This window comes from Cicer arietinum, chromosome 4 (assembly GCF_000331145.2).
Source record: "Cicer arietinum cultivar CDC Frontier isolate Library 1 chromosome 4, Cicar.CDCFrontier_v2.0, whole genome shotgun sequence".
NCBI classification, from domain to species: Eukaryota; Viridiplantae; Streptophyta; class Magnoliopsida; order Fabales; family Fabaceae; genus Cicer; species Cicer arietinum.
The window spans coordinates 56,842,127-56,869,399 of NC_021163.2; the positions used below are offsets into that span (position 1 = coordinate 56,842,127).

The 27,273-nt window shown below is 29.5% G+C and overlaps 2 protein-coding genes across 2 annotated transcripts; both read left to right on the forward strand.

Moving 5' to 3' along the window:
- The first annotated feature begins 5,744 nt into the window (after nt 1-5,744).
- On the forward strand, nt 5,745-7,515 carry LOC101492211 (low affinity inorganic phosphate transporter 4). The gene is made up of 2 exons (XM_004498380.3): nt 5,745-6,228; nt 6,315-7,515. Exons 1-2 carry the CDS (start codon nt 5,837-5,839, stop codon nt 7,507-7,509), a joined length of 1,587 nt encoding a protein of 528 aa, XP_004498437.1. The 5' UTR covers nt 5,745-5,836; the 3' UTR covers nt 7,510-7,515.
- Nucleotides 7,516-14,140: 6,625 nt separating this feature from the next.
- LOC101502018 (plastid division protein PDV1) lies at nt 14,141-18,648 on the forward strand. The gene is made up of 2 exons (XM_004498333.4): nt 14,141-14,603; nt 17,624-18,648. Exons 1-2 carry the CDS (start codon nt 14,280-14,282, stop codon nt 18,131-18,133), a joined length of 834 nt encoding a protein of 277 aa, XP_004498390.1. The 5' UTR covers nt 14,141-14,279; the 3' UTR covers nt 18,134-18,648.
- Nucleotides 18,649-27,273: the final 8,625 nt, after the last annotated feature.

Genomic DNA, 27,273 nt, shown 5'->3' on the forward strand with positions numbered 1-27,273 from the left:
GGGTTTCATATATAACAGTAAACTTCATACGATTGCTTCCTGCTCCTCTTCATTCTCCTTCTCATTGGGAACCCTACGAATAATATTGCCTTGTTACTAACCCTCATTACGTTAACTTCATAAGCTTGTTTCCTCTTCATTCTCCTTGTCATTGCAAACCATCTTTGTTTCTGCGAACCCTACTCTCCATTACGTAAACTTTATACGCTCGTTTCTGCGAACCCTACTCTCCTACAAACCGTTCGTATTTCTGGGTTGTTCTTCTTTGTTCGTATTTCTGCCTGTAACCCTATTGTTCTTCTGTTTTTCAGGTATTGTATTTATTAGTTTTTTGTTTCACTAAAATGCATGTTGAACTTATACTGCTATCAATGCACAAATATTTATTGACTTATATGTTTTATTTTATAGTGCACTCGTCAAACTAACAACATCGACTGTGGGTACTATATATTGCGATTCATGAAGGAGATTGTTGATATGAATCAAACTATAATCCAAGAAATGGTACGATATTTTCATTATTTGATTTTCATATATAAACTATGTATATATTTGATTCTAACTTATTTATGTTCAATTTTTATATCACACAATACTTTGACAATTTCAGTCCAACATACTCTGAAAGAGATCTAATTGAAATAAAGGAAGATTGGTGTCAGTATGTGATTGAAATGAAAATTATTTGATTTGTTGGAAAATGGCATGCTGCAAGGGATAGTTATATGAATATATGGTAGTTCTGTTATGTGTAGTTCTGATAGTTATATGTATATGAATAGGGCACATTTGAAAAGTTGTGAATATGTAGTTATATGAATATGTATATAGTTATGTGTTGTTATCAATATGTGAATATGTATATGAATATGTTGTGAACTGATTGGGTAAATATGTAAAGTTATAAAGTTAAATTATAAAGTTATATAGTTATGTTTTTGTGTACTGATTGTGAAATGATTGTGTGAACTGATTCTGGATGAAAATGATTTTGGAAAAAAAATTAAAAGACAGCGTTGTAATAGGTGCATAATAATGCATCTATTGAATGCACCTTTTACAACGTTTTTTTTCTTCAAAAAGCGCTGTAAAACGAGTATAACAAGTGCGCAATATATCTACCTTTTATAGCGTTTTTATTTTATTTTTAAAAGCGTTATTGTAACTTTTACAGCGCTGGATACTACAACACTTATTTTTTTGAAAAAACGCTGTAAATAGCTTAAAAAAGCGCCGTAAAATAGATTTTTTCGTGCAGTGACCCTATTGTGTTTTTCAATTTTTTTAATACCTCCATATATTCTTTTTTTAAACTTTTTAATGTATTTAATATATCTATTTTATATTAATATCACTTTTTTAAAGCAAAATGTACAAATGCAACAATATAGATCAATTACATTAATTATATTGACAGATGAATAATCCAACAATAATCTACAACCCTTCAAAAGTATTATTAATAAAGAATTTTAAAAAAATGAAGTGAAATCAAATTTATCAAAACAACGTAAACAAAATTTAAAATTAGGGAGACCAAACCTGAATCAAATTCATCAAAACAACATTAGCAAAATCTAAAGTTAGAGAGACCAAACTTATCACCGAAATAATAATCTACAACACCTTTTGATAAAATATCCCACCAAATATTCTCATTACAATATGAGCACTGAGCACATATTACCAAGTTAATCTGCACATAACCATTATATAACTTCCAAGAAATTGTAGAAGAGTCTAAAATAATGTTTATGTTTTTTTTTTTTTATATTAACAAGTTTATCTTCACACCCGAAATACAAAAAAAGTCTATCCTCTAGGATTGGCCAATTGATCAATAGCCATCATGGTTGCGGTAATTTCAACGGTAAGAAAATAAGAGTGTGTATGCAATCTCTAAAAATTCCCTCACAAATATGTTACTAAAATATTATTTTATTGTATAAATATGTCTAACTCAGATTTTTTATCGTCAAGACAAATTAATAGAATTAATAAGAAATATATTTGAAAAAATAAATATATAATGATTTAAAATATTAAAATTTACATTATATATAGATAACAAATGTAGTTTATATTTTTTTTTCTTCGCCATTATTTACATACATGTATAGTCTAATTTATGTTATTAACTTCGTTCACATGCAAAATAGTTTAAATAGTTAAGAAAATTGTAAAACTTAAAGGATTGTATCCAAAATATAATATAACTTAAAAACTAACGATGCAAAATGAATATGTGTAGCCTTTTACTCTTTCAACTGCAATTATGAGATTTTTTAATTATTTTTTTATCTTAAAAGAGATGTTAAATTTTATTCAACTTAACAATATCAACATTTGTCAATTGAGTTAGAACTTAATATCAAAACTTTATAATTTTAATTATATATATATATATATATATATATATATATATATATATATATTATAAAAAAATTAATGAATTGAATTAATTATATAAAATTTCATTTTGTAAAATTAATTGACAATTCAATTAATTGTGTAAAATATGACACTCACCAAAATCATTGATGAAATGAGACATTTTATCAATAAATAAAAGGAGACAAACATATCGTGATTAATAGTGCAGATCACGGTAGAAATTGAGTTGTTATAAAATATAAAATACAAAATACGCAAGTAATATTATTTTACTAGTAAATTTTTTTGACAACATATAAAAAGTAAATATATTTACTTATTATTATATCTATAAACATTGGAATGCTAAAAGATGATTCATTTCATTTGGAATATTCTCTTATTCAAAATCACAAAAATATGGAGAGAAGTGATGGCAATTATTAGACACAATCTGTCAAACAACACAGCCAACTGAGCAAATTGTATAGAATATGGAAAAATATATTAAATTATTAACTAAAATGGAAATTAAGCCTCTAAATATGCGGGTGCACCTCTAATTTTACATCTCAACATTGCTGGCATTATCTTGTGATGGTTTTTAAAATCCTTATAAAAGAAATGCATATCTCTTCATTCACCACCCGCACATAGCTCCCTGGTATTCTCTCTCCTTTCTCTCTTAAAAACTAGAGAGAAAAAATTAAGAGAGAGAGAGAGAGAGAGAAAATAAAAAAGAGAGAGAATTATTGATAACAAAAAAATGGCACTTTCAATGAGGGTGGTTGTTTTTCTTGGTCTTATTTATGCAACTCTTATGTCAGTGGCTTGTTCACAATCTATTGCTCCAGCTCCTGCTCCAACAAGCGATGGTAAGTTTTCTTGAAATATATTTCTTTTTAACAATTTAATATCAAATTATTCATAAACTTAATTATTCTATTATAATCCCACCATATTACATGGTTCATGGATCATATGATATGATATCCAAGTTCTACATTGTGTTGTTTTTCTTGAGAATCAATGCGAAAATTGAAGGATAATAAAATTATGATTGAGTTATATTGTATTTTATATATTTAAAAAGTATTAAATTATTTTAGATTAATATAACATTGTATATATATAAATAATAATTTTAAGACTAAATTAAAAATTCGTAACATTTGATGTTTGATGTGCAACTATAAGATTTGGTGTTTGATGTTTCGATGATCGCAATGTAGTTATAGTTGAGATCACTTCAATTACATTTGGTTGCAAGAATGATATTAACAATGCGTTCTTTTAACAAATATTTTTCATCACATTTTTTTGCTATTAGTTGCAATTCTCTAAAATAACGAGAATTGATGTGTTGTTGCAATTTGAAACCTTTGTCTCATTTCTCCTTTGATTTCATTGCCTAATTATATTGTGTCCAATGTTGTTGTCTGGTTGTATAATAATAATGAAAATATTGTTGCTTGCAATTTACAGGCACATCAATTGACCAAGCAATAGCATGTGTCCTAATGTTGGTGGCTTTGGTTCTCACTTACATCATTCATTAAGGCATCAATAATGGGATTAGTATTTTAGTTCTAAATTAATTGAGGACTATAATTTTTTTTCAAGGATATGTCACATGTATTAGGAGGAAGGAAGATGTTTTAATTAAACTTACATCTTGTATAACTTCCATTGCTCCTTGGAGAGTCTCATTCTGATTTTCCAGTTGTATATTTATTGGGCTTGTTATTCTAAATAATTATTTAGTTCTTGATAAAATAATAAATAAAGAAATTTGGAAATAATTCTTTTATATAAGGCAAAAAAATGGAAAGAATGATTATGCTTCAGTTCATAATTTATACTCTCTTCTATTTATTTTAAATGTCTCATTTGTTATTTTTTTCTTATATTATTTGTCATTTTACAATATCAATAAAGTATTAATTACTTTTTTAATTAATATATTTTTATTTATTGTATCTCAGTTCATCAAACTTCTCAACTAACAACAATTAATAAAAGTATTTTTTTTAAAATTGCGCACAATTCAAATCAAACAATTAAAATGAAACACAATAAACATAAATGAAGATGAAATTTCTTTTGTAAATATGAATGACCATGAAATTAACTTTCGATATCCCTTCCATTTAGGTGAGTAGGAGATAAGACAATATTAAAAATTTCAATCAAAATAAATAAGAATTCTAGCTTTAGCCAAAAATATATTCAATTATGTGGTGAACTCGTTGTTGCATTTGTTCAATTTATGTGCTTGCAATCTCATCCGTCGAGTCAAAACACCTTTAGTATCATCGTTCACACCTTCAAACATCAAGAATACATTACTCGCTTTATTATAGGTTTGTGTAACAAGTGATAACAAAAAATTAAGTTAAATAAGGAAATGATTAATTCAAGTTTACTTGTATTAACTTAATTGGGCCTTCTACAATAACTTCTCCTTTAAAATCATCAAATTCTAAATTCATTTTTTAAAAAGAATTTTTATAATATAAAAAGTTCATTTAAAAATATACATTGACATTCAAATATGGATTAAAAATGGTTGCATAAAAATTTTGTAGGATTTAAAAAGTGTTAATTTTTTTTTAGAATTAAAAACAAAATACTTACTCTAAGCAACTTAGGCATTAGCTCTTCAACATGGAAGAAAAATAGCAAAACATATTTGCAATTGAAAAAGTCGATCATAAATTTTATAACCAAATATAACATGTCACAATAAAAAGATATCATTTTTGTTTTTGTTTGTGTATGTATATGAACACTAGCTTTCCCCAAAGCCTTTGTTAGATAGCATCTGTTGCCAAGTTGGGCCGACCTCTCTAATAGCACGCTCGACAGTAATTGGGCTGATCCAACATCCACAGCAAGATTACTGATTAATTACTACCTCACAAGTTAGTTTTTTTTTTAATCTGTAATATGATTTAAAATACGGTCTGGAATGACAATTCCAACTATAACATTATGAATTTTGAATTCTCTCTATTGCCACTCTAGCCGTAACTTTTATTGAATACATTTTACCGCAATGTAAAAGTTGACGGTATAACTGTAACCGCAGTGAAAAAATAATAATTGTTATTACTAAACACAACCATATGCTAGTATAATTCTATTCGCTGCTAAAAAACAAAACAATAATAACGCCATAGCTCTCTCTTTTAACACCTAACTGTAACCAAAACAAAACTACTTAAACATTTTTTTAATATTCCCAATAAGAACATCCAAATTAATTGATCAACTCAATGAGAATATCCATACAAATTAGCTAGCAAATCCCAATTTTTCTTGTTCACATCTCCTAAGATAACTTAGGATTAAACGTCCATTGCAACATCAACATAGTTATAATAAGATATATAAGAGCAAACACATAAATAACTAAACCAATTCCATAAATCAAATTGAGAGTCTTAATTTTTCCAAAATGGCATTAGAAGTCCTAGAAGCACTAGATTCAGCTCGAACACAATGGTACCATGTAACAGCCATAGTAATAGCTGGCATGGGATTTTTCACAGATGCTTATGATCTTTTTTGTATCTCAACCGTTTCAAAACTCTTAGGACGATTATATTACTTTGATCCAAGCACAAATAAACCAGGGAAGCTACCACCAAACCTTAACAACGCGGTCACCGGTGTCGCACTCGTCGGAACACTTACCGGACAATTAGTCTTCGGCTGGCTCGGAGATAAACTAGGACGGAAGAAAGTTTATGGTATCACACTTATTCTCATGGTTGTATGTGCCATTTGCTCTGGCCTTTCAATGGGTTCATCAGCAAAATCTGTTTTTGGAACCCTTTGTTTTTTCAGGTTAGTGATGTTTCCAATAAAATTATATTTATAATCAAAACACATGCACGCTCAATATTTAACATTATGATTTACTTGAGAATTAGATTCTGGCTTGGATTCGGTATTGGAGGAGACTACCCTTTATCTGCAACAATCATGTCAGAATACGCCAACAAAAGGACACGTGGCGCTTTCATAGCAGCAGTTTTCGCCATGCAAGGTGTAGGTATCATCTTCGCCGGAATGGTTTCAATGCTATTTTCAGCCATATTCAAATCATATTACGACGCTCCAACTTTCTCTTCAAACCCAATTTTATCAACACAACCCGAAGGTGATTTACTATGGCGATTGGTTCTCATGGTTGGTGCTATTCCAGCTATGTTAACTTACTATTGGAGAATGAAAATGCCTGAAACAGGTCGTTACACTGCAATCGTTGAAGGAAACGCCAAACAAGCCGCTGCTGACATGGCAAGAGTGTTAGACATTGAAATCATAGCTGAACAAGATAAGTTGGCTGATTTTAAAGCAGCAAATGATTACTCTCTTTGGTCCCAAGAGTTTTTTAACCGTCACGGACGTCATTTAATTGGTACTATGAGTTGTTGGTTTTTACTTGACATCGCTTTCTACAGTCAGAATTTAACACAAAAAGATATTTTCCCTGCTATGGGACTTATTGATAAAGATGTTGACATGAATGCTATTGGTGAAGTTTTACAAACTTCACGTGCGATGTTTATTATCGCTTTGTTTGGTACTTTCCCTGGTTATTGGTTCACCGTTTTCTTCATTGAAAAAATTGGACGTTACAAGATTCAACTTGTTGGTTTCTTCATGATGTCTTTCTTCATGTTTGTTATTGGTGTTAAATATGAATACTTGAAAGACGAAAACAAAAACTTATTTGCTCTTCTTTACGGGTTAACATTTTTCTTCGCGAATTTCGGACCTAATAGTACGACGTTCGTGTTGCCGGCTGAGTTGTTTCCGACACGTGTGAGGTCCACGTGTCATGCTCTTAGTGCTGCGGCGGGGAAGGCTGGTGCTATGGTTGGTGCTTTTGGGATACAATATTATACTTTGGATGGTAGTCCAAAGAAGATTAAACGGACAATGATGATTCTGGCTGTGACTAATATGATAGGATTCTTTTGCTCCTTTTTGGTTACGGAAACTAAGGGAAGATCTTTGGAAGAGATTTCGGGTGAGGATGGGAGAGAGAGTGATATCACAGCAACACCCAATGATAGGGTTTTAGAGACTCATCATGAATCAAGAACTGAGAAGATGTGATCATTTTCAATACTAGTATATATATTGATAATAAAAATAATGGGGCCAAAATCAATGCGTTTTGGTGGGTTGTCATAAGATCAAGCATATATATATATATATTAAGTGATCTTTAATTTGTTGTGTCTTAAACAACAGCCTTGTTGTAATGATTATTTTTTTAATGAAATTTAGTATTTTATTGGTGAAGTAGTATAAAGGATTGAAGACACCATGACATATTACAAGGTAATATAAAAGATTGATGATTTCTGAATGAAATACTACAAGTGTAATATTGCATATATAGACCCAAAACATACAACAAAATGCCATAAATGTGTCAAGAAAAATCTTTCAACTAGATCTTGTTAACATAGGGTACAACAGCCCAGTAAGTAGCAGACGAGAAAAATCCACAGCCAAGATTTAATACACTACAAGAAAAAAGTTGTATATATATGGAAAATTATTCACGAATCGCATTTCGTGGATAAGTTATTTAATATTCACGGAAAAATCGTGTATAAATTTGTTATTGAATAAATTAATTTTTGTTGATTGGATTACACGGTTAATTTGTAGGTAAAATTAAAAAAATTCATAGGTAAAGTTAAAAAAATGCAAATTGCCAAAATTTCTTCGTTTTTTTTTACCACGGGTTATCTGTAGGTAAATGAAAAGAATAATGTTAAGTTGTCTACGGATTCTCCGTAGGTAAAATAAAAGTGAAATTTTATTAACTATTTTTTTTTACAAAAAAGAAAACTTATTATAATAAAAAAAAAAAAAAGTTATTCTAAGAACAGATTTTACAAGACACTAACTCTCAAAACTCACTCTCAAAATAGCTCGCGCACAACCCATATACTGTCACCGATCAGAGATCTCCTGTCGTCGATCAAAGCTCTCTAGCCGCCACTTCAAAGTGTCATTCCTAGGTTCTCTCTTTCTCTTTTTAGTTGTGTCATTCGCTCTCTCGCTCTCGCTCTCGCTCTCTCTCTTGTTCATTCTCTCTCGGTTCACTCTCTATTTCACTCTCGTTCGTCGTTATGTTGTTTGCTCTCCCTAATTTGTTCTATTTTCATGATTATTTGTTGTGAAAATGGATGTTTGCTAATTTATTTGCAAACCCTAACTCATTTTCTCTCTCTTATGCTTCAATTTGTTCATGCTTTAATTTAGGATTCTACGATTATTCTTTTTATTCATGAAACATGGCAGTTCCTTTTGGTTTGGTACTATTGTTGTGTTGTGTTTGGTTTGATACTATTGTTGTGTTTGGTTTGATACTATTGTTGTGTTTGGTACTATTGATAACATTTTGCTTGTGTTAGCATTAGAAGAGATATTTGATCATAACTTGATTATGGCTTGATAATAGCTTGATTTTGGTACTATTGAGTTCCTTTTTTATCTGTATTCTTTCATCACTACATCTGCTTTTGCACAAGCTTACTTGCCTTTTTAAGAGCAGAGAGTTTTAACAATACAACAATAATTAGTAAAACAAACTTACATAATTTGATTACTACTTAATTGTTCCTCTTTACAATTTTTTAGTTATTGAAGCACTATGTTCCTTTTACAATTATTTAAGATCTGTTTGTGAGCATGATTATAGCTTGATTTTGGTACTATCGAGTTCCTTTTTTATCTCTATTATTTGATTACTACATTTGCTTCTGCACAAGTTTACTTGCCTTTTTAAGAGCAGAGAGTTTTGACAATACAACAATAATTAGTAAAAGAAGCTTACATAAATGCTAAAGCAAAATTTGATTACTACTTAATTGTTCCTCTTTATAATTTTTTAGTTATTGAAGCACTATGTTCCTTTTACAATTATTTAAGATCTGCAAATATATGGCTGCTAGATCTACAACTAATGCACTATGTTCCTTTTAGTTAACCGTTGATTTTGACCATTACCGCAACTATCTGCAAATAATTTGGCTGCTAGATTCAGCTTAATAATTTGGACAAAAACATGAAAAGAATTTGACTGCAAATAATTTGGACAAAAACACTCCTTTGTCCAAATAATTTGGCTGCAATAACTTGTTATCTATACTTTGGCTGCAATAATTTCTCCAAATAATTTGGCTGCAAATAATTTGGACAAAAACATGAAAAGAATTTGGCTGCAAATAATTTGGACAAAAACACTAATTTGTCCAAATAATTTGGCTGCAAATAACTTGTTATCTATACTTTGGCTGCAAATAGTTTGGACAAAAGCACGCATTTGTTCAAATAATTTGACTGAATAACTTATTATCTTTACTTTGGCTGCAATAATTTGGCTTCAAATAATTTGGCAGCAAAAACACTCATTTTTATTTTGTTATCTATACTTTTTTATTATATTTTGTTATCTATACTTTTTTTAGTAATAACTTATTTGAGATTTGTATAGATATCCTCTATTATTTTTTCCTTCAAAATATGGATGGCTACCACCCAGATCATAGTTGGGTATATGATAGACTTTATGTTCAACGAGGGGGCTTGAAACCAGCCTTCGCAAAAGGTGTTGAAGAGTTTATAACGAAGGCAATAAGTCGAAATCAGTTTGTAAAAAATGGTGGCATCAAATGTCCTGGTCACAATTGCATGTGTAGAAGTGTATTGTCTGCAAGTGAAATCAAAGTTCACTTGTATAGGTTTGGGTTCCAACCAAATTATTGGTATTAGACCGAGCATGGTGAAGAAGCCCCACATATTGACCTAGAAAGTGTTTCAAGTAGTAGTGGATATATTGATACCGATGATCAATTTACGTTAATGCAACATATGGTCGATGACACATTCAGTCCGACGTATGACTTTTAAAATATGGGTGATGAGGGCAACGAGGAAGAGATTAATGAAGAACCCCCAAATGATGATGCTTAAGACTTTTATGATTTGTTAACTGCTACAAACAAACCCTTATATGGGGGGGCTTTTGATTCAAGGTCGTTGCTACTAGTAATAAGACTCGAGGCTTGTGATGCTCCAATTCTAGTCATGGTGTTGCACCTGACGGGAGAACAATCATATGGCCGGATGGTCGAGGGTATGCAATTAGTTCCGATTAACTTTGCATTACAACATGAGGTTTATGGTTCGTTTCAAATTATTTTTTAAAATTTTATGTTGTTTGAATATTGTTTGCGGGTGGTTACCATGTAGGGTGGCATCGAGGGCACTCACCTAAGTCATTACATCACAATATGTTGATATGTATCCTAGCTGGGGAGCAATCCCAAAATTAACTTTGGAACGTTGGTTCGACAAATTTGGTGTAAGATTATGTTATATATCTTGTTAATGAGTTCAACTCTTGTGTGGATACTAATTAATACATTATAACTTATTTGTAATGTAATGTTGCAGGAGAAATTTGTTTGGTTGCCTGAGCAAAATTTTCAAATTAAGAATATCTTCAATACAAAAGGATCAATGCTTCTTTCTGATATGTTGATGCAAGTGAGAAAGAAGCGCAAGTGTCCAACTTGGATAGGTGAAACTGTTTGGAATGATCTTGAGAAGATATGGATGGATCCATCATATAAGGAGATATCAAATCGAGCTAAGAAAAATTGTGTTTCTTCTAAAGGAGGAGTTGTCCATGTTGGTGGATCTATATCCATTGTTGAACATACTACTCGGATGGTACGTTTTCTATGTCAAAGTATTCACTATATAACCATTTAATGTTTGGCTCAAGGGCATGCTTACTATTTGCTATTTTTATTGTTTTATTGTGTTGTTGTTTCAAAATCCATAGAGTTATTTTGCTAAAATATTTTGTTGTTTTCCTTTGCTGGTGAAATGTGGCTCTCATCTTATTCACAATTATGCTGTTTTTTTATTTTTTGTAAGGCTGAAGAGTTAGGTAGAGATCCCACATTGGATTAGGTCTTTTTAAAAACTCACACTAAAAAGAATGACAACTCTTACGTTGATGAAAGAGCAAAACAAAACATATGTAAGAATTATTAAATCATTCATTTTTTTATTTGTATTTCTTGTAAAAAGTAATTTGATTATGTTACATTATTTTCTATTTGAGCATGAAATATTTCAAGGTAAGTTGCAGCAGACCTCCAAAGGTGGGGAAACATCTAGTAGTTGCAGCCAAGTGGTTAATGTAGAAGCTCACTTAGACATATGGGTCCAATCTGTTGGAGGAAAGAATAAAGGGCGTATTTATGGTGTTGGAGATAGATCATCGCTATATAGATAAGGTGTCGCAAGTCTAGTCGCAGATTCTCGTTCATCTAGAGGTTGCACCAATGTCTTGTCTCAGCACTCTAACGAGATAGCTGCACATATAGCAACATTTGAGGAGCGAGCAAAAGCGACAGAACACGAGGCACGAGAGGCGCGTTATGAGCTAAGGAAAGCAGAGTAATGTCGACAAGAAGAGCTAAGGAAAGCAGAGCAACGTCGACAAGAGGAGATTCAACAATTAGAGCAACGCACTACAGAGCTCGAGTTGCAGCTAGCAGCATTGGCAAAAAGTGTTGCTTCCATACAGGCCGAGTCCTCCCGTCGTCGTCGTCATCCAAATTATGACGAGGATGAGTCTAACAATGATGACGACGAGTAGTAATACTGATTTCAATGTTTGTTTTATTTTATGACTATATATTTTGCGTAGACTTATAGGCATTATCTATATATATTCTTACGATAGTGTCGTTATGTGTATTTTTAAACTTATGGTATTGACAATGTGCTTATGTATGGTACTAATGCTTATTTTGAGACTTGTGGTAGTCACAATGTGTACTTTGAAAACACTATTTATATAAAATTTCACTTTGTTTTGACAATGATGTTTTAATATGCTTACAATTTATTTTAAAATACATTAAAAAAAATACATGAAACAATAGAATACAAAACAGATCATGAATATCATTTTTTCATTATCCACAAAAATTCCATCAGTAAATGATAATTTACCCACGAGCATATCATGGATAAAATTTTATATATCTAATAAAAATCAGTAGAATTTTTTATGGATTGTCCATGAGTAATATTACTTGTGACTTATCCGTCGGTAAGTATCTGTATTTTTACCCACGAAAATTCTATATCTAGCATTACCCATGGAAAATCGGTAAGTCAAGCTACCCACGAACATTTCTTAAGTAAGTTTTTCCCACTGCTTTTCCGTGGGCAAATATTTTCCTATAAAACAGCTACGAACTCGTGTCCGTAGGTAATTCGTGAGTAATTTTACGTCATCTACGGCCTTTCCGTGGGTAAAGATATAATTTGCCATAGGTAACAACAGTTTTTCTTTTAGTGATAGTCATTTGTCAAAAAAGATACTATTTAGTTTGAGATTAACCACCCACTCATTTTGTAGCAAATAATGGTAACAAATAAGAGATTTTCTCGAAGTGACACATATATGTATCAATTTTATTTTTGGTCAAAAACATATCTATTAAGTTATATATTATCCTTAGAAAATTACTATTAGATGTGATTTAAGTTATGAGTTTTAGATGAATGCTTCTTTTCGTTTTTAATTTGGGTTTTGGTCGCATATGTTAGAAAGATATTTCTTTAACGTTGTTAGAGCTATTTATGTTTATTCTTTAAACAACTCTTATTTAGGTTCTATTGTTATTGATTATCACATCATGTCTTATTTTCTTTATCTATTGTTACTCATGAGAAACGAACTGCTAATAGTTTTACTCACAATTCAAATACACAAACCTTAATAACGAAAAATATTATTTAAGTTTAAGAATACCTGACTTGTATTAGCTTTCTTATTACATCTAATTTAGTTGTATAATAAATAATATTTTTGATAAAAAAATAAAAATAAAAAATAAAATAAAATAAAATAAGAAACTTATCATAACTCCCATAATTAACACTAGTATCACTTGAATGGACCACAATGTTTGTCGCGTGTGGACCGTTCATCTTAATCCTAGTCCATAACATATTTGAATTGTTAAATTAATTACATCACACCACTCCGCTTTTTTGAGTATGTGCCCCACTCCATTTATTTTGTTTCAATAAAACCAAACAACTTCTTTTTCTTTTTTATAATATGATATATTTAATCATTTCACATGTATTACAAAAATATTGTAAATGAATAACAAAAAATAAAGATAATTTTTTTTTTAAATCATTAATGTGTTTCAATTATTATAAATAAAAAGTAAAAAAATAATTACATTATAAATTAAAAGTGGAATTTTATTTAAATGAATTCATTTTGTAGATGTAGCAAATATTGTGAAATGTCAATAATAATTAATCAAATAATTGATGTGAAAATATAGCAAGCTTTAGTTAACTCAAGAGGTCAATTTTTAATTTATAATTTAAAATTAAACTTTAATTACTTCTCAAGTAGAAATTTGAATTGTTTAATAGATACTCAAAAGCAAAGAGTTAAATAATGAATAATAATCTTTTAAAAACATTATCAATAATTATTTAACTCTAACATAGTTGTCGTCTCAACGTGCAAACGATTATTTTCATTTAAAAAACTAACTGAATATCTGTCATTGCATAACTGCTTTATATTTATAAAAAAATACCCATGGCTGTATGTAGACTACTACTGTATATTAAAATAGGTATCAAATAGTATTCGGCATTTCTTCTACAAGACAAAACGACATGACGTTCAGGTAGAAATTCCTTTCGTTGTCTCCAAGTATATAACCTGTTCATTGAGGGCGTAGACGACGAAGCCAATTTTTCATCCCTTCGCGTTTCGCTCCATTTTCTTACCCGATGAAAGAAAAATGAAATGGAATATTCAAATGGAAGAAGTAGAAGCGATTCTGGAAAAAATCTGGGACTTACACGACAAACTCAGCGACGCTATTCACTCAATTTCACGATCTCATTTTCTCACTTCTACTATCAAAACTCTCACTGATTCTTCTCACATTCAAAACGACGCTACTGCTACTAAAACGACAAATGAAGACGGTGCTGGTTTTGTTTTTGTTAAGGACTTTCGACCTCAAAACGACGACGTTGATGACGCCGTTCATGAAGCTAAGAGTCTTAATGCTATAAGAGCCGCTCTCGAGAATCTCGAAGACCAGCTTGAGTTTTTCCATGTGAGTTTAAGTTAAATTGTTAGTTATCATGCAACTAATTTTGTTTTGAAATTTATTCTAGGGTTTGGTTTATTGTTAATTAGTCGTTGAACTGTTTCTCTGGTGTTTCGATTGAATGTTTGTTGTGTTATTATAGTTTGAAATTTTGGTGAAATTGAATGTTAATTTGGATTGGACCGTGAGATTTAATTTATGTGACTACTTTGATGAAAAGGACAGTGAGGATACAGTTTTGTATAGGGTTATTTCATCTTTTTAAATCTAAGTTTATATAATAATGATTTATTGGGGTGAAATAGTAATGTATGGTGACTTTAAATACTAGACAATAGACATTTTGTGGATCTTGAGATTCAGTGTAAGTGACTCTTTGAGGAAAAGGAAAGCCAAGTTACAGTTCTGTGTAGGATAATTTCATTTTAAAAAAAAAAAAAATTGGAGTTGATACATAAATTAGGGCGTTGTCACATTGGTCTCTCACTCTGCCAAATACCCAAAATAGTCCTTGAAGGATACAATTTACTATCATAAAAGTTCTTGAAAGATACAACTGACTGGCAAAATGGTCCCTGACTGTTATAACTTCAGAGACTGAACTGATTGATGTTTTGATAATTTGAGGACTAATTTGGGTTCTTGTTTGAGTTAGAGACCAAAGTAACAATGCTCTACACTTTTAGGGACTAAAATTGTGGTTTACATGTGAAATAGCATTGCATGTAGACTTAATTCTGCAATACTGTATAGTGTATTTTTATTTTTCAAAACAAAATGAAGCATATGGTTTAAATTGTTTCTTGGTTTTGAGATTTGGAATACTTTGTTTGAATGTCATGCATTTACTGGGCCATTTTGTTGAGTTGGGAAATACAGCACATAAACATGACCCCAAGGAGTGACCTTCTGGGCAGGGGAAGGAAATATGGAACGTTGTTAATAATCTGATTTGATTAATTAATAAGGTTATATTCTACTAACAAAGAGTAGAGTAATAGTAGAAAATATTTCTTTCATTGAAGTGTTTCAATGATATTGTTTATATGGATGTATTTATCATATGAGTGCAGCGATATATTGTTCTAAGGTTGCTGCCCCTTTCAAAGGTTCTGACAGAAGTCTTTATCTTCTTTAAGTTTAAGTGAAACCAAAATAACCTAAACATATAATGTGTGCTTCATAAAACAAAGCTGGAAAAACAACTATGCAGAATAAAGCATCTTGAAGTCAGAAATGGAAGCCATCGTTACTGAAAAGTATAAAGATAAAACCAATTTATTTTGCATGCATGATCTAGATTAGATTTAAGTAAACCAATTTTGAGTATCCAAATATTATTTTTTGGCTAAAATCAGCTCTTTTCACCTTTCATTTTTTAACTTGATATGCCCTCATGTAGATGTTTCTACATCCACAACAGATCATTAATTTTGGAGACCCAAAAGATTTGAAAACTTGTTGGGAATATGAAAGTTGTATGATGCTAGAAAATGGCTCAAATCAACTTGTAACTTGTAGCAGTAAGGGAAGTAGAGAACAAAATCAGCAACAAGCAGTTAAACAGATGGAAGTAGAGCTAATTGCATCAAACCATGTAGAAAGAGAGCCAAAAAGCCTAACTGCAGTCAAATAACAGTATATCCTGATTAAGTAATAGATTCAAACAGTAGTAGTAGCATAAAATCCCACATAGGGAGGCCGTCAGACAGGCATGAAGTCCAATAACAATGACACGTAACTGAGAAGTCGTGAAAACAGGTGAATTAATTCATGAAAATCCCACCCTAAAATGCTATATTGAGATAGTGAGATAGCAGGAGGGCCGCTATTTTGATTTTGTTATACAGTTCATATAATGTATACTCAAATTTCATGAAATTCATAATTGATAATAAAAAACCATAGGTGTCGGATACAAAACATACAAGTAAATACCAACAAACGTCACAATGAGTTGGTGTCCACTGACCGCTAAGAAGTTTGAGTTTCTAAGATTCACAGTAACTAAATTTTCTAAACATTAAATTCAAATAAAAGTTTCCCGGATAGGAACTATCGGTCATTGATCATCATCTAAATCCAAGTCTTTGTCTTGACCATTTTCACTACTATTAGAGTGGAGATGTTCATCGAATATGGCTGGTCAATCATCAGAATGAAAGTCGAAGTGACAAATTGATAATGAAATCTTCGTTGCGTACGAAAGGGAGTTCTGGTGTTTTTTTCCTCTGAAATCCCTACAATGCCTCTATTTAAAGCCTTGTGATGGTTAATTTCTGAGGGATTTGTTAGAATTTCAGTTTGCACTTGCTGGGGTTGCCCTACCACACCTTGATTCCCACTCTTTTTGTCGCAAGTGGCTGCAATGCCCAATATAGTGAACTAACAGAATGAAGTGCAATGTATCGGCCAGGGGTCGCACAGCAACAGCGTTATTGCGTGCGATTCATAGCCCTAGATATGCTGTATAACTAATACTCCAATTTATACTGATAATAGAAGTCAAGTACTAGTTCATATGATCCCAGCTCAATGAGACTACTTTTGTTAGAAGATCAACATGTGAATAACCAAAATACTCTTTTACCGATTAATACTTCTAACAAAACAAGTGTGACATCACTTGCATCACATGATTAACCCTAATCCTCTAACAGCCCGGATGACATGGAGCCCTCGTATTCATAAAGGATGACCCAATTGCAGTGGAAGATAATTAGTGGAAACTGGAAATAATGTTCCATCGAAAGGCAGGTATTTATAACAGGGATAACTATGACTTCATGTAAAGGACTTTGATTTGATTAATAGGAAGAATAGGATATTTAATGCATAAAATGAACCGACAATATAGGAATATGCAATACGCATTATTTTCCCTTTAGTTTCTTCTGGAACATGACAAGTTTTAGCAATCAGTTAATTGTAAGCTTACAAGTTTACCATAGTTTTTTTCCATATCTTGTATGATTTTTTAATGTGGTTTTGTTCTAAATTAGTATTTCATTATGTGTGATATGTAGACCATTCAGACTCAGCAGCGCGTTGAGAGAGATGCTGCAATTGCACGTTTGGAACAGAGTAGAATTGTTCTTGCAATGAGACTGGCAGAACACCGTGGAAAAAAATATAAAGTCATTGAAGAAGCTCTTGCTTTTGTTGGAGATGTACATGAAGCCAGCTGCCTTGCTTCACCTGAAGTTTATGGACAACCAAAAGGTAATGCTGAGATTTTTGTAGCCGACAAAGGGAAGAGATCTAATATCTTCATGAATGTTTTTATCTCAAGTTTCAATTTTGTGAAGAAATCTCTTGGATTGGATCATATGGGAGGTATTGTTGGCAATGCTGCTTTGGTTGCAGTTAGCATGATTGCTTTACTTCATTTACATCAGGTAACTAATCATGAGCTTCCATTTAGGGAAGAAAATAGAGTTCACACCAACAGAACTATGAGAAGAACAGTTCAATTGGAGGGTTCTTCGTCCAGTTCCCATTCGGGTAACTTGGATGTATTGTTGGCGAGAGGTTAGGATTAAACCTCTATTACTTTGGTGGAATGATGAGAGTTATGTTTTTTAGTCTATCAAGTGATGTGTTCATTTTCTTTCTTTCTTTTCATTTTTTCTGTGCTCTTGGTCCTTTGTTTTGTCATGGTTACAAAGGAGGGCTGAAACCTGTTCTGGGGAGGGGAGAATAGGCTAAAATTGAGGCATAACTACTTTAGTGAGCTTGCCCAAAAGAAGTTAGTGTCATTTGATATATGGTTTTTGATGCAACCAAAATTTGCACTAGTTGCATAATAGTTGATCTGATGATGTGTGAGAGATGTAGGTTCTGTTTGCGGATTCCCAGTTGTGGTGCAGATGCTTATACTTAGTTAGATAGTGTAATCTGTGATAGAACACTGCACCTTTTTTACCTTGATTTTTTGTGTTCGTTTTGCTTCCCACTAAGTAGAATCTTTTGTAAGAATACTGTTGCAATGAAGGAGATATTTGATGTAAATTTCCAAGAAATTGATTATGCAGTACTGTATTGGTAGTTAGTTGTTGGCTTTGGTTTTCTCTTTAATACAACAAATGGTTCCCTAATATTCATGTGGGCCACATGTTAATAGAGATTAATATATGTACTACCAAACAACTGTCTGGTACCTTTTCACAACTGGACTTGGATTATGAAGTCTTAGAATTGAATCTTTCTATTTTAGCTATGTATATAGTATAGTATACATTAGAATTGAATTCAGAGTTCAATATTCTGGAGGTGATCATTCACTAGTTTATACTAAATTTTATTTGTAACATGAACTTTTAATAATTAAATTTTTTAAAAACCAAAGAAAAAAATTTCATTGCCATTGCCCATTGCCCAAGTCGCTGTTAATGGAGTCCGATTATCGTGGTGAACGTATTTCAACTAGGGTTTTGCGTAGATCCTTTAAATTGCAATAGTATATTAAGCTTAGATCTTACTTGCAATTTTCTAACTTAGCTTCTTGTTGAGGAGGTATTATTCGTGATCATAAGAGTTGTTTTCTCAGTGTATTGTTGAGAGGTTGTGGAATCATATTCTCAAAGTGGAACCTAATTTTCTTAAGCATTGTTGCTTGAGAAATCTACGACTTCGTTCATTAGGATAAGGTGTCGGGGTTCTGGTGGCGCCGGCGGCAAATGATTCTTCAAATCATCATTGTTGGGTATAGAACAATGATGACATTTGCCACCACAACAATTGCACTCCATTAACAGCGACATGGGCAGTGGCTATGACATTTTTCTCAAAAGCCCTTTATTAGTATGACAGTTTCTTCTCTCCCCCATATTTTTTCAGAAGTTCCAAATTTTTGTTTTGATCGACCAAATTAACCAAATTTAGATGAGTTTTTTATGTATTTAAATTAACTAAACCGGATGTGTATTAAAAATATATAGAGATGAAGAAGAAATTGTCTACAATAAATTCAGAATCATGATATATCAGTTAAAATTAAATTATGCGACCTAGTTTTATTTTAACATCCAAATAGGTTATTAACTTTTCCCAACTTTAATGATAGTGATGAGTATTCATTCTATAGATTTGAAATTAAAAATTGGTCTACTCCATTCTGTTGGGCGACTTCTAATGAGAGGGACTTTAGCACATGGGTTATGAGACAAATTACTGAAGTTCGATAGATTTCTCAAGAATATGTTGAAAAAAACAACATAAAATCAAGTTTTCAACAAGTTTTCCAAATGACAGCTCATAAGTTATAATTAGATCTAGGATCTCAATCTTTCAAAAACTTTTATTTACTGCTCCCATAAATCAAGATAAATATATATTAAGTTTTTCACTTAACTTATTTTTTTAATAAAGAAATTTTAATAAATTAGAAGAGTGAACACATAGTAGGTTACTATCATAAAAGCCGAACTTCAAGAACCATGTGTTAAATAGCTCTCTGTTATGGTGGCCAAGGCCAGCCCTCAGCCTCAATGCCTAGTGAATAGACAAAATGGTTTTTTTTTTTTTCAATTCAAAATGTCCTTCAAATGGGTGGGGAAGTTTAAGTCTAAAAAGAAGTCGACCTAGAATTCTTCATCAACATGTACAAGGAAAAATTTCTCCAACATGAATTCGAAGGTGCAAATCTTTAACACAGTTGTTGTTGTGTGAAAGTATATTATTGAATAATTTATAACATTTGTAAATACACTTGCAAAAAAGAATTAAGAAGCATTGAGTGAAGGATATTTTACCCACATTATATTTTTGTTTTGTTGAAAACGGCAAAGCGAATAAAGTCTATTAAATATTGTTGAGTTTACAAATTGGTTAATATTAATTTTTATCAAAAGTTTGTTAATTTGATTATGATCACTATATAAATTGTATTATATATTCATTATAATCAATTTTTTATTTAATTAATTTAAAATAATTCAAATTTTTCCCTATTATTTCTCTTTATGCCCTCTGCAATGTCAAAAGGTGCAATATGACGACCGAAGGGATGTTGGCATATTTTCATGTTCACTTTGCTTTTGGAATTTGACTCTGCCTTTTCAGTTATTACTCCCTTTTGGAATTTGACTATACCTTTTGGCATATTAAAGATGTAAAGGACATAAAGTATCTCTAATAAAATAGTAGGAAATTAGAACTTATAATTAGCATCGTCATATTCACCTACCTCTAAACACTTGTTTTGGCTTCTCATTGGATGCATGTCTCACACGACTATCTTTTTTTGAATGGAATTGTGCATTTCGAAATGATAGAAATATTACCTTTTTTTTACGGAGATAGAAATATCCCTACTTTATGGTCCAACTTTTTTCATTCATTCTCTATGTTTCGCTCTTTTGCTAATTGACGTTTATGCACTGTTTTCAGTGTTTTCATTATAAAACAAAGACATTTTAAATCTATTAGAAAATAAATGGAACACGTTAAATCCTTCACATTTCAAATAGAGTAAGGGTCCGTTTGATACTGTTTTTCTTAAAAAAAATGATTTTTTAGGAAAGACGGATAACTCTTTATTAATTTAAATTTATCAACAATTTGAGATCGATTATTATGAATAGACACAATTATTTACATTGTTAATCTAATGTAATATATATAATGAAGGTCTGACGGATATTCTTATTATTGAAAAGATATTAACGTAGTATTAATCAAAACTTAGGTTCATCGAATGATAGCTCGTATTACCGCTATCGAATCACTCGAATTACATTCATATGTCTAGTTCTAAACGTGAAAAGTATATTAAGAGTTTCACATTCGATGAAATTAAATCCTACATATCTGTTATAAATTGATAATTCCCACCCTACATATTTATTCATATGTCTAGTTTTAGTCTCATTTGAGATATCATTAAACTCAAATTTAAGATGCGGTCTGAAAGTAAAATATATAATTTGTTAGCATATTAAAAATGTTTTTCATATTAATATCTTTAAATAAGTTAATAGAAGAATAAAATTAAATTTTATAGTTAACAAAATAAATCAAATTTAGATGTATCTTATTTTTGTAGATATATAATGGTATAACTTTATAATCTTCAAATTTTACTTAATAATATATAACTGATTTAGATGTATTTTTTATCTCTTTATTTTAATTGATTTGTATTATAGTCCCTCTTTTTTTAAATAATTATATTTTTGTCTCAATTTACAATTTAGAATTTATTTTTATGACGTGCCATATTCAACAATAGTAAAAAAGTGCTTTTGGTAATGTGTCATATTCTTCCTTTATTAGAGATAAGTGGTTTAAAATTATCTTTTGGTCTCGAAGTACCTCCTCTAAATTATTATTATTATTTATTAAAATAAATAGTTTTCATATAAATAAGAGTCTATTTTTTTTTTTTTTGGTATTTTTGTAGTAATTTCGTCGGAGTGCGACGCTTTTTTGTTTTCTGTCTTGGTACGACAATTTTTCTTGTTTTGGTGTAATGTTTATTTTGTTTCAAATTGATAGAGCAACTTTGACCTATTATTGATTTCAATCAATGACTATGACGATATCAATATTACATTTCTAGAGACATAGATATTTCGAATACTTGAATTCTGTCATATTTGTAGACACGTCGTCTTACGCTGTTAACTTGAGTATTGTCTATAATTTGAATAAATGAATATCGTTTCGTTTAACAATAAAAAAAGAGATGTATTAGGAAAAAGGATAATAAATGTATTTGGAAAGAGAACTTCCACGATTGATTCATAAATTGAAGAATTTTAGTACATTTATTTTCTAAACCAAAAAATTATGTTTAATAAAAAAAAACATTATTTTATTTTTTATAAAAATTATACTAGTTTTTTACATTTTATCATAAAAAATATTCAATATTAACTATCATTAGTATAAAAAAAATTAAATTTTATTTGATAACACTTTGATAAATAATATTTAATTATTATTATTTTTTAAATGATAAAAAATAACTTTTTTAAAAAACGATTTAACTATTATTTAAAAACCAAATTTAATGGTATATGTCCAAATACCGTTTGTTCCGTAAAATTTCTCATTTAAAAATAATAAAGTAGTTTGATATTTAGAAGGAAAAAAATGTTCAAAAGAGATTTATAATTAGGGAGGGGATAGTAATATACTCCATCTAATCTCAATTATAAAAAGAAAAACAAAAACTTATTTATTATTATTATTATTATTATTATTATTATTATTATTATTATTATTATTATTATTTTATGAATATTTTTACAAATATATCTTTTAGGCTTAATTGTAGTTTTGGTCTCCCTGTTTTAGCTGAATTGTGAAAGTAGTCCATTCATTTTGTTTCTCCCTAGTTTTGGTCTCCAAACAGAATTTTGGTCCAAAATTTGATGAAATTTCATTTTTTAAAGCCGTATTATGCTATTTATGATCATATATTTCATATACAATTGTTGCAAATGAGATTTTAAGACATTATGTGATTTAAATAAATGCAAAAAAAATGAAATTTAATGAAGCTTTGGAGCAAAATTCTGTTTGGTGACCAAAACTGGAGAAAAACAAAATGGGGGGACTACTGTCGCAATTCAGCTAAAATAGGAGGACTAAAACTATAATTAAATCTATCTTTTATAAAAAAGTGTCGAACACTAAATATTTTTATTAATATTTAAAATATAAACATTAAATAATAATAAAACTTTATTTAAGTAATAAATACATCTTAAAAATAAAAATAAAAAATTATAAGTGGAACAAAAATCTCCGATTTCTTTTGTATAATTGAGACCAAAAGTAGTAATATTTTTAGGGAAATGCAAATATGTTCTTTGGGACATTTGTTAAGAAGTTAAATATAAAAATATTATTTTGGAAGTTGTCTATTTAATTTCTTAAAATTTTAAATTGTGACTTTTTTGTACAAATTTTTATTTTATTTTTTATGTTATTATTTAACAAGTGTTTTTAATGCACTTATTAGCATGATCTATATTTTTATCACTTATATATGATTTTATTTCTACTTATTTCCTGTGTATTTTATCTTTGATTCTTTAAATATTTTATTTTTGTTACAAAATTTTAATTCTTTTAAAAAATCAATATATAATATCTTTTTTGTTTGTATTCTTTAAAACCCAAAACACATACATTAAGTGAATTTTGTTTTATTTAATTAAAGAGTAAAAAAAATTACCTAATTTTTTTTTTAATAAAAGAAATTTTAAGGTTAAAAAAATTGGAGTATGATAGTTCCTGTCTGTGTTTCCTCCCATACTTACAAAATCTCTAGTTAGTGAAAGATGTGAACTAAATTTATAAAAAGGCAAATTAAAAATAAAAATGAATCTTCACAATTACATCTCTCTCTCTCTCACTCATGAGTCATGCCAACACCATCACCCACCCTCCTTCCTTTGTCTATTGTCGGTAGGTGACTGTGAGAATAGGAGCAAACTATCACTCTCTGTGGGCCCTTTTTTACTTGTCACACTGTTCTTTTATTTTGTGCTCTGAACATAAACACATGACATTCATTAATGCTATCATCAACCCCACCATGCCACGTGTTTCTTGATTACCATGATGACACACTCTCATGTTTGCCACGTAGATAATCACTTTCAATTAAATATTTCTACGAGACAACATTGCTTGCCATACGCATTTCACGTGCTCTCCCTACTTCCTCTTCACTTCTTTTCTCCTTTGATTTTTTGCAATTTTTTTATGACAGGGGCAGATACTTTAAATAATTCTCTTTAAATGATTCGAGTAAGTAAAATTTTGTCAAAATTATTTTAATCAAATTGTAAATTTGAGTTCTCACTAATGCTTGCATAAGCATGTGAATATTAACTTGTACTTGTGTGATTCCATAAATAAACAAATATCTTAAATTTATAAATTGAAAATCATTTATTTTGAAAAGAATAAGTAGAAATTCAATAGATAAAAATTCATCGTCCTAATAGAAGTTCAATCAGAATATCAAACAGAAATTTAATAAATTAGAATATTGGCTATTGATTCTACAAGCAAACTTTATATAAAATATAAAACATCATAAAAATACATGTTAAAAAAAGTTACATGATACTATTGCAATAAAATCCTTCAATCAAACAAGGACTTCCATCAAATCAATTTTAAAATTTTAAGAACTAAAATCAATCAAATTATTCAAACAATGCAAATTGTTAATAGAGTAAAAATAATTTTCACTTACTCATGAATCCCTGAATCGATGAGTTTGAATTGTAAATCGTTAAATTGTAAGAGAAACTCGATTAAAGAAAAATGATTAAAGAAGAATACGTATCGAAGAGAAAATCGATTAAAGAGGGAATAAAAAAATGACGAAGAAATTGGGAAAAATTTCTTCAACGGACAAACATTAATCAATGAAGAAACTGGGAATTTTTTTAATAATTTCTAAGATACAATAGAAAAAAATAGAAAAAAAAAAGTTTGAGAAGAGCTCTGATAATTCCTCAGCCTTTTGAGCAAATTTGAGAAAAAAAATAGAAAAAAAAAATTATGAGATTTAAATGGGTTAGGGTTTGAAACAATTGATACACACTTGCTTAAGGGACACCTATTTGTTTTAATAATAGGTTAAAAACAATTGATACCCGTATAAATATATTCACACATATTTTTAGATGTTACTCCATTGGAAAAAAGTTTGTGCTCCTTTTAGTAAGGTTTAGTCGCCTACTCCCTTCCGATCCAATTTGATTAGAGTGTTTATAGTTTAAAAATTAAGCTCAATTGTGAACTACTTTCATAAGAGTATTCTTAAAAGCCAATTTAATAAAAATTGGTTAATTGTTTGAGTCAATTTTAATTTAATTTAAATTATTTTGAAATTGATCTATAAATATAAAATATTTTAATATTTTAAACTGTTTTACATGTAAAAAAATTTTGATAAAAAAACTTTCAAAGAAAAAAAAGTTATAATTCTATTTTTAAAATAATTATAAAAAACAATTTGACAAAAAATTTTGATTTTCTCAAAAAGAAGTTTTTGATTTTTTTTCAATAAATATAAAAATTATCCATTTAAAAGTTTTTCGAAAAAAGAATTTTAAAATTTGATTGATAAATTTTTTTCCATAAAACCAGATGTAAATTTTTTTTCAAGAAAACAATATTTTTAGTTTTTCTCAAAAATTTCCCAAAAAAAAAATCATTTAAAAAACTTATCAGAAAAATAATTTCAAAATAATCAAATCAATTTTTAAATTAAATTTAATTAACTGCTTTATTTTAAAAATATAATTTCATTTAATAAAATATTTAATTAGTTTAATTTTTTAAGTGTAGTACAATCAAATTTAACAATATAATTTAATAATCATATATTGTTATGCATACTCATGTTGATAACAATTAAGAAAAAAAGATTTATAGGAAATGGCATGTGTTAGCAATTCATAGTTCTGATTTTGTGGGTCCATAGAGATTGAGTTGGACTTTGCACTGTTCCGTACAAAGGGACACATGGCTAATTGTTGCCCCGTAATCTTGTTTTGAGTTTGACGGATTCAAGAGACACTATTTGTTTGGAATTGGAGTTAAAACAAGTTGGAAGGACTATGGCGTTTGAATAAATCGTGCATTAGTAGGTGGAGGAGCTATTGATTATGTCGGATCGATTGAACATTATAGTGGGTCCAAAAATGTAGAAAGTCATAGTTTGAATCAACAACTGTTATTTTTATTGAAAGGTGATCTTGGCAACAACTTATGTGGACTTACATAATAGTTATAGATGGCACAATCTTGAAAGGCCAATTCATGGATGTAAATACATTTAATATTTTTATATTAGTGGCCAATTAATATGTTAACTTCTACGATAAAGTTTAGTTTAACTAACAATGTTATTATTATTATTATTATAGATTTGAATTTGAATTCGTGATTATATTTACGAATAAAAAAACATATATGAATATATCAATTATTGTTCTTTTTTATTTCTCATTATTAATATTTAAAATAGTGTAAATTATTATTTTATCAAAATTATCTCTCACTCTTTATTGTAAAAAGTGAAATAATAAATATTTAAAGATATTATAGGTAAAAGACAAATAATTTCATAAAAAAGAACAAAATTAAACAATAAGAAAATAATCTTAAAACATCAACTAAAAGTAAATAGAAGTAGCAATGTTTGGAATGCAATATTTCCATGTTTAAAATTCATATTTAGAAAGAAATTATATATTAGAGTGATCAAATGAACTTGTGTTCGAACCAACTCATCGTGTTTCTAAACGATTTAACAATATTTGTAATTAGAGCATCTACAACGGTGAACTCAATATGGGTTCTTTAGATGGGGTCCACTGTGCCACATTATCTTGAAGCAATTCACTCATTTTCTATTCCAACGGTGAACTCAACATGATTCAAGTTCTACTATGCCACATCACCCTAAATCAACTCATTTATTTTTTACGGTTTAACTTTTAAAAAATCATATTATATTTCATTACTTTAATTTATACATTAATATTTAATTTTATGATAACTTAAAATGTTAATTTAAATGGAAAAATAAATAAAAAAGTAGTTAATAAATTTTTTAATAAACTTCTGTAAAAAAATTGTGAAGAAAAAGTATGAGTAACAAATTGTTTCTATTAATGAGCTAACAATCGTAATTAAA